Genomic DNA, 12,819 nt, shown 5'->3' with positions numbered 1-12,819 from the left:
ACTTTTGTTTCGTAGTCCTTCCAGGCTTTGTCAAAGGGCTTTTTCAGATCCTGCGAAAAAACAAAAGGAAGTATTAATTCATATAATAATTATGTTTTAAAACTGAACAAAACCAGCAATAAGCTCTTTGAAAGACAGTGAGACGATCGAGGGTTGAGAAGAACATGGACGAGAAATAAACTGGGACGACATTTTCTTAAGTGGAGCACATGGTAACATTTAAAGCTGCAGGTGCAGAATGAACGGGGTAGTTTGGCTCTTCTAGTCTATTAATTGTTTGGGTCATTTATCAGAACAAAGCCTTTATTGCATGTCCATAAAAAAAAAACAACAACAGACAAACAAAAAAAACATTACTCTGTGGTTTTCCTGTGATTGGTGCTACTTTTGGGATCCTCACATACATTTAATTAAGAAAGCTGAGACCCATTGGGAAGTTACTTTCGGGCGTCACGAAGGAGAAGCCAAAAAGTTACAAGAAAGACGGAAAACAGGAGGAAACAGCTTGTGTTTATCCAAAAATAATAAAAGGCCTCTGAAGCTCATTAATATACTCGTGACAGCTGTTTAGTTTAATGAGTCCAAGTTGCTGCACTTATGTGGGAAGTTGTCTACATCTTGGCCGGCCTCAGAGACTTAGTCAGAGATGCTAGCAGGTAAATATATATATATATATATTATTTTTTACCTCTCAGAAAGAGAGACTAGCAGCTTCTACCCATTTCTTGTATTTATGTAAAGCTTCTCAAGGAGCAAAGATTTTATTCACATATGATTTCCAAACATGGTTAATAAATACTCTTAGGTCCTCAACAATGAAAGTAACTGATAGTCAGGGCCCTACATGCACTATACATAATGAACGCAGACAAGCGCATCAAGCAGAGAACTCGGGAAGTGTGTGGTTACACTGTTAAAATAGCGAGCAGAAATCAAGAAATTGGATGCAGAATGACACATCCTTCACCATGTCAATAGCAAAACATTGCAAAAAATATAGCTAATCTATACAGACGGCATTTGTCTCAACAGTGAGCAGGAGCACAAGGTGACTGTTTCTGGCATTCATAACGCAAATTCTCTGGTAACAATTTCTTGCCGTCGTGTGCTGCTTGAGCAAAACTCTTGATTAAAGCACCTCTTTGGTGCTCCAGTGCTGATTAAACAGTGATTAGGACGCACAAAGCAGACATTACTGGGTACAGCTGCCCATTTTATTCCCTAAAAAACAACCAATACGCCAAAATCAACTGTTGTGTTGTTATGATGAGTGGAGGGGGGTCAGGAGGCCAGGAAAATCTGCTGTACAGCACGCAATAATAACAATTTTTTAAAACAGAGAAAAAACTAAAGGATTTAACTGCAATTAAGCTGCTTTAATTCTTGTAATTAAAACATTACAGTGAGCTCTCCACAGAAAGCCAAACCAAATCATGCAGCACTTTTCTCCACCTTGCTATGAATTGCTGTTGCCTTAGGTTTTGCTTACGGCTTCAGTGCCACTGTTAGATCTCCAGAGTGAGCTGATCCCCACCGCTGACCTCCACTTCAACAGCAGAGGAGTGACAGGCTCGACCTGTCGGCCCACAGGATCACAACATGGTTCACTGGGCCATTCACTCATCCAGCTCAACGGCAGAAACCGCCAGAGTAAAGAGAGTATAAAAGGCTATAAAAATCCAACGTAAAAGAACAGGACTGTGGGGAAAGTGTAGAAGGAAGCCGCTAAAAGAATGAACTGCAGGTCAAGAGAGCAAGTGAGAGAAAAAAAAAGAAAGAGGGTAAGCGGAAGGAAATGTCAGAGCCGGAGAGAGGAGGAAAAATGGTAACAATGGCTAAAAATACCAGGCAGAGGCATCACTGGGCAGGGAAGGGCAGAGCAGAATAGGACAAGGCACAGGGGCAAAACACTCCCTCAGAGATATGCAGGCTTTTAGCACTCTGTATCCTGTCTGGCTGAATCTAAAGATGGAGGAGGCGATCTTTTACTACCCAGGACCATACAAGGAGCATACATGTGAAGGATTAGCAGCTCCTGGAATACGTGCCTCACACCTTTTCCTACAGATATACTAAATGTGCAACCTAAAGTAGATCGGAGTCCTTTTCAAGGGCTCTTGATGAGAGGTAAGGGTGCCACTGGGGGAGTGTGGGGTCTATGTACACCCTGGCAGAATCACTACATGCTGCAGCTGTCAAAAACATGTGAAAAAAAAAACAGTACTGTGGATTACTCTTGCTTGTGTTTGGGATCTTTTTTGTGTGTTAGCTTATCGCCTGCTGCAAAGAAGACAGAGGGCACAAAAGACAAAGAACTACGTAGCATTTGCATTGGCTGGCAGCCCATAATCCTTCTATCATCACAGCCAAAGATGGACAAAAAAAAGCATGTTTTGGGGGGCCTATCAGGAAGAGAAACAAATGAAATGTTACTGTCATCATTTAACAGACTGGCTAAAGAATATTTAGAGAGAAAGGAAGAAAGTGTGAGCAGCAAAAAGACCCCTGAATGTCACAGCGATCTTAGATATGATCAGGCAAGAGTGGAGAAACAGAAAAGGGATGTAATAAGATGTAACTCAAATGTATCAATGATGTGGAGACTCTTAACTTTAAAACTTTGTAGATCTGTTTACTGACCCACTTTTTCCTTTTAATTTTTTTTTACAGAAAGGTTCAGAGAGGCAGGAAAGTAGGGAGAAAGCAGAGGGATGACTTGCAAAAAAATAAATAAAAATGCTTGGATTGAATTGATGCAAGGCCACCAGAATAATGATTAAGCCTGTGTTACATGTGACGTGGTGCTACAAAAGGGTTACTACAGCGGAGGTCCACTGGTACGTTAACCTACTTCCTTGTGCTGTTTTTAAATGTCTGCCAATGTCATTTTTAAAAGCACTAATGCTGCAGAGTATTTGGTTTGCAAACTAATGAGATCAGCGAACACAGATCAGCTCTCATCTAAAAAACCTCCAACAGCTAGCATGCGTTGGCGGTTTCGAGTGTTCACGATCCACTGAAACACAATTGGGGGGGGGGGGGGGGGGGGGACGACACAGCTGGACTCACATCCCTCGATCCAAATGCATTAGTCCACACTAGCTTCCCCCTCCCAATGCTCCAAACACACACACACACTAGGTTCTGCACCCCTTAGTCACTGGGGTTGAATACTGATAAGTTGATATGATTCACGGTGTGTTAGAGACCTCTCCATAAGCATGCGATGAGCGAGTAGACGGCAGGTATGATGTCATGCAGGCATCCACTCTCACAATTCAGTATTAGCAGAACAGACTGGTAAAATCAACACTTTCTAATTTCTCCTGAGAGGGAGTGTGTCTATCTCCAGCAATAACACTACTGGGCTTTCCACTGACCCTCACAGCGGCGTTCTTGTTGGTACTACAGTGAAAGGGCTTAATCGTGAGCAAAGACCATTTAAGTGAAGAATTTCATTACTGTGCAAAACTTCTTTAGCCACCACTAATTTCTTCATAGCAGCCAGACTTTCTTCTACTCCTGTCATTTTTTTCAAAGTGGTCTTGATCAATAGTTCTTCATGTTTTTTGAAACCTTTCAAGGCTTTTCTTTGGATATTGGCCGATTTTTCATTCAGTCCAGCCCTTGTACCTGACCATTTTCTATAAGAAGGGAAACAGGGAAATAATGCTGAGGTATACCAAAACTTCCACAACCATCTGTAAAACACTGTAGGGGCTCTGTCGTGGTTTGAGGTGCATTTTAGCCACTGGTGCTGGGAATCTTGTGAAAATTGATGGAATTATGAACACAGAAAATTGCCATCAGTTTTTAATCCACCATGGAGTACCATCTGGAAAGCCTCTCACTGGCAGCACGAACATATTCATTTTTCAGCATCACAATGATCTCAGCAAAGACATAATGACTAGAAAAAACACCATCAGACATGGATCGCCTCCCCAGAGAGCTCAACATTATTAAGCAGTGTTGGATTATCTTGACAAAAAACAGAGCAAAATGTCACTCAAGAAGCTTGGAAAACTATTCCTGAAGACTACATAAAGAAATGACAAAAAGTCTGAGAGACTTCAGGCTGTGTTGAAGAATAAAGATGGTCATAACAAATGCATTTCACATTTTCCTAGCAAAATACGAAAAGAAGAAGGGTGTTGCATTGCCTTAAAATTGACTTTTACACATGAAATCTTGATTCTCCTTTGTGATAAGATGGTCGGGGTTTTTAATCGATTAACAGCAGTGACAGGTTGTTAAGTGTTAGCCCTCTAATCCCAGAGCCATTAGCTGCTGCCTCTTGCAGAATGAGTTCATTGCACTCATTGCTGAAGACAGCACTGGCAGAATATTAACAGGGTTTATGTGAGCACCGGTCACCAGAAAGCCATTAAATCCTGAATTAAATCAAATGTAAAGGCTGGTAACTACTGAAGCTGCCGCACCGAAGCGTTGAACGTGGAGAATTTTAAGAGATCAAACTGCATTTTTGATCTGCACTGAACAGCAAGAGGGAAGTACATTTCAAAATACGTATCATACTCCTCATTTGTTGAGGTGTTACTGTTAGTTGCCCTCTTTTGTGTGTAAATTTTTGAGAAATGATCTGATCAAGATATACATTTAGCCTTAAATGCTGAGTAAAAAGTTACTGGCAGAAGTTAGGGTTAATCCTATCTATTAAAAAAGGGGGGGACTTATAGGTAAGATGGGCTTAAGGTGCTAAAACGGTAGGTGAGCTCAGATGTTTTATTCAGGACTGGTATAACATAAACAAGCATTATTTTGAACCCTAAATCATGCAAAGTCATTCTATTAAAGTCAAAGAACAAAATGGGAAATCAGCACAAGTTCCTTTTATTACCTCAAGCACGGTCTGCTTTCGAAGCTACATTAATAAAAGTGAACTCAGGTTTCCGTCATCAACATTTATTCAAGGTGAGTTTGATTTGCTTGTAAAATTGTTGCATATTTGTTCCAAAAACACCACAACTTGTTTAAAATGAGCATACAAATGTGTAAATCATGTTCCTGCTTGTGACTGGTGAAGTACATAATTCCCATCCGCATTGCAATACATTCCTCCTCGTAAGCTCCTTTGATCTTTTAAATACATTACTTTTTAATGACATCCACATTAGCCAATTAATATATTATACTTCAGTTGTTCCTCTTCCTGTAGTGTAAACAGCCTGTCGTGCATGTCTGGACTTCTTCCTACTCCCCCACCACCACCCCCCACCCGCTCTCCTAACAGGTACTTCCTGTGGTAGTGGTGGAATAATGAATAATGAATGGCAATAAGGAAGAGACGAGGGAAAGCCTCTGGGCTGTGTAGGTGAGCAACAGGTAAACATCACTGTACATCTCTGTGACCTTTTCTCTCTCTTTTTGTAGAAGCCTAACTTCCAGGTTTAGTGACTACATCACTGGTGACATTTATATAAGTGTGTGTAAATGTGAGTGTGCCCTGAAGTATAAAATAACCAGCAGCTCATTAGTCCTTTGCCACTGGGGTAATGAGAATCATCTGTGGGCTAATGAGCAATAAGTGGGCAAGCATTGCGGATACAACTGGCTGCCAAAGCCGGGTGGGGGGGGGGAGTGTCGAGAGAGAAAGGCGGAGATATCAGCAGAGTTAAAACAGAGACGAGAGGACAAAGGCAGGAAATCACAGAACAGAAAAGGAGATTGAAGCCAAAAAGACAACACTTGAGGAAAGAACGCAAAAGAACCAAAAAAAAAAAAAAAAAGGGAAAAAGGGGGGGAAAGGGGCAGTTCAGGGGCAAGACAGCACAAAGTGGCCAGGGGTCATGGGGACAACTGGCTTCTCCATGGCAACCACCCTCATTAGAGCCGACTTAACTACATCATACCTCAGTGGAAACCAAATCTAATCATGTGCCTAGAGAGTGAAAGGTCACAGACCACTGTGGACAGTCTGATTGCATTACAGATTGGCAGAGACTGTTGATGAGTGTCTGTCTGGGTTTAGTCTAATTGGTGGACACACATGACCGTCTAGCAGACTGCATTAATACACAAGGCACAGGCCTGTCTATTAAACCTCAACACACTTTATTTCAGACCAAAGCGTGTTTGCAGGCATTAAACATTTCCTTGCTGCGAGTCTTTGTGTCACCCCTCCCTCGCTTACTGCAGTCTCCAAACGTAGCACTAAAAACCTGCGAAAATACTGAGCTGCAGTCTTTTATTCCCACCTTAATTTACTGCTTTTGTTTTGGTGGCATTTCACGGTTGTTTAGCTCTTCCCCCGATAAAGACGACATTGTTTTGACACCTCGTAAAATATCAATAAAGACTCAGTTTAAGGACCATTAAAATAGTTTCCAGGTTTTTCAGAGCATAGCTGCACAGGCAGAGACCACCCCAGCTAACTTCTGATGCACACTCAGTTAATTTCCTCTATAAGAAGGCTTGAAATGTCACAGAAAGCTCAGAGAAGAGCTTCAAGGTTTACTCCTAGTTAGGGATGGGTACCGGTATCCGGTGCCATCATGGCACCGGTTCTGACATAAACGGTAGTAACCAGACCGAAAAGCAGCGCGCATTTCGGTGCTTTATTTCGGTGCTTTTTTTTCCCGAGCTGTGACACTTTCTTCTTCCTTACATTTCTATTGGCGGTTGGCAAACAACTGAAAGGTGCATTACCGCCACCAACTGGTATGGAATGATACACTTTAGAGTCTAGCCAATCATTTTACGTTTCGAGGATAGTAGGCGGGTCCAGGTACGTACGTTCTTTTAGAGCAGAGCTACAGATTAAAAATGCCCAAGGCAAAGCGGTCAAAAGTCTGGCTGTACTTCACAGCAAAAGATGCAAACTCAGCAGCCTGCAACAAGTGCTTTAAGCTGATACTGTCAAAGGAGGTCACACTTTAAATCCGATGAACCTAGCCCTGCCAGTGTAGCAGAAATGATGATGGCAGCAGCCGTTCTTCTCTGCGTGAGTAGCTTAATGTTGTTCGTGTGTAATTTACGTTGAGTAAGCTAACCGCGTTATTAAATTAATGCATGTAACGTGAACTAGCAAACACCATCATAGCTACATGCGGCTGTCTTCTTGTTTGATGGCAGATACTCCCTTCACCCTGGACAAAAAGGCTAAAATGACCGAAGAAAAAGTGGAAAACAGCTAAACATGAGAGGTTTTTGGACAAAGTTTGTGTTTTTTCCATTGTTTAAGCACTGCTTCCAGCCCAGAGTGATACCATATATGCCCTATACCTGCAGAAAAGACTAACATTGTTATCTTTTTACAAAAAAAAAGCTGAACATGAGAGGTTTTTGGACCAATTTTGTGTTTTCCATTCTTTAAGCACCGGTTTGGGCACCGTTTAAGCACCGGCACCGTTTCAAAAGTACCGGTTTGGCACCGGTATCGGATAAAACCTAAACGATACCCATCCCTACTCCTAGTAGGCTCTCAAGAAGAAGAGTTAAAAAAAATATGACTTTACAGGAGAACATATTTATTATTCTATACCTGAAAGGACTGCAAAATTAAACAAACCGACCATGATGGGCAGAAAACTGTTTTGCTTCTCCAAGCTAAACAAGAAACACACAGTTATAAATTGAACCAGCCAAGCATATGAATATTGTTTTGTTTTTAGATCTTACAACAGAAAAAGTGAGAGAAGCACTGCAGTAGATCCTGCAAACACATGCACAGTAACACATTCTCAAACATTCATATGCTCCGCATTTCTATTCACGGCCTCTAAAAAGTAGCTTTGCATAATTCATGGTTCAAAATAATCTTTATTTCTTTTCTGGGCCTTGTTCATCCTCGATCTGAAAAAGTCAATACATTATTAGCTAGCGCCCTTCTCCCTTTAAGTCAAGTATCTGATTGGCCTCCCCTTGCAAACAAAGCCTATAAATAGCATGTTTGTAAGCAGCTGTGCTCCTGAGAGAACCTTATTAAGAATATCTGCTCTCACTGGTGTTGTTATTTGCACGCTTGCTGACCTTATGGCCATTTTAATATGAACCTGCACTATTGTAGCAGCAATTAAGGACAGATGTAAGGAAATTAAAACAGGTCTGTTTTAAATAATCACTCAAAATGAGAGATTGTGGACTCCATCCTTCATAGTTTTGCATAACTACACAAAAACATTAACATTAATATTCATTCAGTCAGAGGCTGATTTTTTATTCTGCAGTCTGATGAATCAGCTCTGCTGCAGACAGGTATATTCCAGGAACTGCTTCATCCACCATCTCTCTCTCTCTCTCTCTCTCTCTCTCTCTCTCTCTCTCTCTCTCTCTCTCTCTCTCTCTCTCTCTCTCTCTCTCTCTCTCTCTCTCTCTCTCTCTCTCTCTCTCTCTCTCTCTCTCTCTCTCTCTCTCTCTCTCTCTCTCTCTCTCTCTCTCTCTCTCTCTCTCTCTCTCTCTCTCTCTCTCTCTCTCTCTCTCTCTCTCTCTCTCTCTCTCTCTCTCTCTCTCTCTCTCTCTCTCTCTCTCTCTCTCTCTCTCTCTCTCTCTCTCTCTCTCTGTGTTGCCAGCTCCACTTTTACTTTTTTGGGAACAGGAACGTGGTCTGAGATCAAAGCAGCGTGTTATTAACCTTGATAGCTAGACTGCAGCACCTAAAGGAGGGTAATAATTGTCCAGCAGCTTTGAACCACTCAGAAGGTCTCTCTGTACTTCTAGTGAGCCGTTTTCACTCTGCGATCTGGTTTCTTTGACGGATTAAACAACTGCAAGATGAATATGTTCATTAGCTGACAGTTACATTGAAATTTGTGCAAAAACAGCCCTTAGTGTCAGTCCACTATCGCAGAATAAGAGGTACTTCAGGGCATCATCCAAGAATAATGGCTTTAATATTTCCTCCTGTATAAAACACAGCACATGGAGAGTAACACAAAGACTTGCTGTTTAGTTGCCTTACCCCTTTGACACCCTTCAGGTCTCCTTTCAGCAAGCTGTCCAGAGGGAAGGTGATGATGTTGTTCATGTTTTGGAACTGGAGGAAGTTGAAGAGAGACACAAATAAGAGTCGAAAGGTTACATCAGAGATTTTAAGACAGCAGGAGACTGAAAGTCACTGAGACGTAATCCTTTCAGCAGTGTCCTGTGTCTCCTTGCAGTGGACATAAAAAAATCCAGAGTATCCAGAGTTTCAGCTCTTCATCTTAAGCAAATAATAGTGTTGAAAGGCTAATGTTGCGCAAATAAAGAAGCAACTAGCAGACAAATTGTAACACAGAATACGTCACACAGGTTCAGTGGAAACAGTCACTAAACACTAAAAATAAATATGTGTAAACATCTACTGCGACAGCATGTATATACAACTGGTCATGTTTTACAATAAAAGCAGTGGTATGGATGGTTTTTCAGTCAAGGAAGGTTGGAAATCAGCTGAATCAGGTCATTCGTTTTAAGTTATTCTTTAAGCCTGCAGTATGTAGCATCTTAATGAAGATAAGGCCTCAGTCACACAGGCTTAGATACGTGTTGGTGACCATCTGGCAGCCTCTGGTGACAAGGGAAAAACTTTAATGCTGCACCAAAAAACTACTTGTGATAGCTTTAGTTGCTAGCAGGTTGCTGCAGTTGTCAGTAGTTTGCACAGAAGTCTCCAGATACTTGCAAACTACTTGCCAAACAGTAGTGAAACTGTGAAAAATGTCACACAAACAGGAAGCAAATACTGTTCTCCTTCAAAATAAAAGTTGAACATGTTCTGGTTGCAGCAGTGAGATAAATCTTTTACTTTGAAGGAGAATGCTCTCGATTTCTGGTTGGTGTTCCATCTTTTCAAGTTTCACTGCTTCTCGGAGAGTAAACGGTGAGTGTTTGCAGAAAAGTCCATGTACATGCAAACTATAGGCGATCACTACAATCTGCTAGCAACCAAATCACAGAGAGGTTTTTATTGCGGCACGCTCTTTGGGACTGATTATACTTGCTAATACTCAGCTACCTACGCTTGCCAACCAGTCCAGGAATGCAGATTTTTTTTTTCCTGGAAACCATGCTTGCCACGAGAGTCACGGACTTAGCTCTAGATTTGTGTGCTTGAGACCTGAATTGATCATTTGTTCAACTGTAGGAGATCCTCTCTAACACTGTAAGAGCTTACCATACAAAGTGACTGTTATTGTGAATCGGTGGCATCTAAACAAAAGTGAATTGAATGAAATGCTATTAAGATTTTAGTCTGAAATGGATTCAGGAATCGTTAAGCTTGTGAGAAAACATCGAGTGAAGGTGCAAAAGGGTTAATTACACATAGCTCAGTGCCTTGGGTCCAAAAATTCCACCACCCTTGGTATCATTTTCATTTTTAATCACATTTCAAACTTGTTAAAGACACAAATTCTGCCTTCAACTCGGCTGTTTCCAAGCTGCTATAAATGCCAGCCCCGACATGCAATCTAGGAACCCAGTGCTTTCTTAAGCTATTGGAGATTACATCTTCACATCCAGGTCAGGCAGAAGCTCATATTTCTTTAATATAAGACGCTGAGATCACACCAACACAAAATCTAAAGCTCCTGTTCTCGGTATGAGCTGATAAAGTGTGCGAGGGGAGCGACAGACCTCACAAGATGGAGTCCAATTTTTTTTAATAAAGCGTTGGCTTTCATACAAGACCTGGGCTTAACAGATCAGGCAGTATTAGATCCAGGAGATATTTGGTGTTGCACTGGCTCTTCGGATGTCTTGATGGAAAAACTAGGGCTACGTCCTCAGGGCTTTAAGTTCAAGCTGGACATGGTGTGTGCTCAGTGTGTGTTAGAGAACACACACACGGTGGAATAAACACAAGTAAGGACAGCATGACAATTTTTCTTTGTCCCAGAGGACTTTACCCACCCACACATACAGCCACATACACACACAGTGTGAACTCACAAGGTTTTTGAAAAGCGCCGTGAGCTCCTTGGTGAAGACGGAGAACTTGAGGAAAGCCGAGCCCAGATCAGGATCGTCTCTGTACACACAGTTTTCTCCAAACTTCTCCAGGGCCTGAGTGTACTGCTCCTCATTTTCTACATGTGCTGAAAAACACACATATATACACACAGATTAACCAAAGTCTTTTTCTCTCTGATCCTAACAAGTTAAAAGTCAATCAATAAGTATTAATAATGCATGGCGATAGTCTTCCAGTGTAAAACAATCCAGTTTCCTTCCATTACACAGTTTTCCTCACACGTCTATAGTGAAGGTGGTCAGCAGGGACAGACCAAAAGAGATACTCACCCCTGGCACAAACCATAAATTCTACAAATTAACCCTACATGTTGATAAAATGTTTCAGTCAAGTTATAATTGCAATCATTTATGGAAAAAAAAAAAGATGGGACAGACCAATGAGGCTATGGGAATTATAGAGACCAACAATACAGGAGTTAATATTTGTTATGTGCTATAATAACATGTTTACGTGTTTGTGGTATTACAAACAGTGCCCTCTGGTGGACAAACCAGTCAACATCCACACTCATAACATGGTTGAAGGGTGTTTCTCCTGTCTCTTCTTCAGTTTTTTAAAATTTCCCTTTAATGACTGATATAACTGGCAATACCAATAGATGGACAAATAGCTAATATCTGCTGCCTGATAAATTGGTCAGACTCTATCCAGAGAAGTGCGTTTTCTTGGTAGGCTACAGTGTGTCTATAGGTACACCCACTGGGCATACTCATATTTTATAGGTCGTACAAATATAAAAGATGAGATAATTAGCCTAAACAGAATGATACACAGAGAGAGCGCAAATGTTCAAATGATATGCAATAATAATATTATAAGGCCAAGCGTGTGTTTGTGCTTTCGCTCACGTCTTTGACAACCGGTCCCCATCTGAGGGTTATTTTTCAGCATTTGATTTCATCTGTAGCACTGAACCCATTTATCTTCTCCCCGCCCGCCATCTTTCCTGTTCCTACAATACCGCCCTTTTCACTCGATGGCATCGATGGACTTGATTTTGTCTTCATTGTCTTCATGCTATAGACTGAACAATGTTGGGTGGGAAAACTGCAGTAGATCAGCAGTTTCTTTTATCGTTCTTCCCAATTTTGACGCTAAAATTGACTGATGAATGCTTACTGTAACAATAAATGACAGAAATAAGGAGAAAAAAAATGGTCCCTTTTAAATGTGTTACATATACTTTAGCTATCATCTAGGCAAGGTCTTTATATAATATTTTGCCAATCTTAACTAAATTTTGTTGTCAGTGAGTTGCTTGTGCAGACCTGGGATGTATATATGCAAATCCTGACAGTTAGTAATCAGCAAACCGCCAACTCCTGCTCGCTGTTCACAGCCGTCCAAAAGCATGAGATTGCCACCAGGAAATAGCGCCCCTGTGGTGAAAGGCTGCAAGACGATAGAGAGCAAGCTGGACTACTACACATAATGTCAGCATCTGATGGTTGCCGGGCTCGGTTACTATGTGCCCCAGTTCCCACTAAGCCAATATCCCAGCGCCCCTGTGGCAGCATTGATCACCACTGATTGGGCCGTCTCCGGACCAGTTCAATCTCAAGTTTTCTTTAATTTACTTAAATCCTCACTAAGGTTGTCAAAAAGAAAAAAAAAAAAGTATCAATACTCAAATATTAATAGAGAATAAACACTGATATTAAATTAAATGAGGTCAGGAAAATTCCCATTTCAATACCACTGAATAATTAACCAGTTATCAGAAATGTTAACCACAACAATTTATCTAAAGTTCAACTTTTATGCTCTTCTAACTTAAGTGGTTGTGACTTTAGGTATTGTGTTGTTGTACCCTTAGTTTATTATTAGGTTTTGTAAAGAAA

General features: G+C 41.1%; 1 protein-coding gene across 4 annotated transcripts in view; it reads right to left on the bottom strand.

Annotated features, from left to right (window-relative positions):
- Positions 1-12,819, bottom strand: part of asap2a (ArfGAP with SH3 domain, ankyrin repeat and PH domain 2a) — a 60,061-nt gene that overhangs the window by 23,910 nt on the left and 23,332 nt on the right. For all 4 annotated transcript variants that reach the window (XM_085144283.1, XM_085144284.1, XM_085144286.1 and 1 more), the window contains exons 3-5: positions 10,894-11,039; positions 8,921-8,995; positions 1-50 (exon numbers count right to left, since the gene is read on the bottom strand). In XM_085144283.1, coding sequence (XP_085000409.1) covers positions 1-50; positions 8,921-8,995; positions 10,894-11,039 — 271 coding nt within the window. The remainder of the gene's footprint in view (positions 51-8,920; positions 8,996-10,893; positions 11,040-12,819) is intronic.

Source organism: Neolamprologus multifasciatus, chromosome 19, assembly GCF_963576455.1.
Source record: "Neolamprologus multifasciatus chromosome 19, fNeoMul1.2, whole genome shotgun sequence".
NCBI lineage: Eukaryota > Metazoa > Chordata > Actinopteri > Cichliformes > Cichlidae > Neolamprologus > Neolamprologus multifasciatus.
This window is presented reverse-complemented; position numbering and strand designations above follow the sequence as displayed.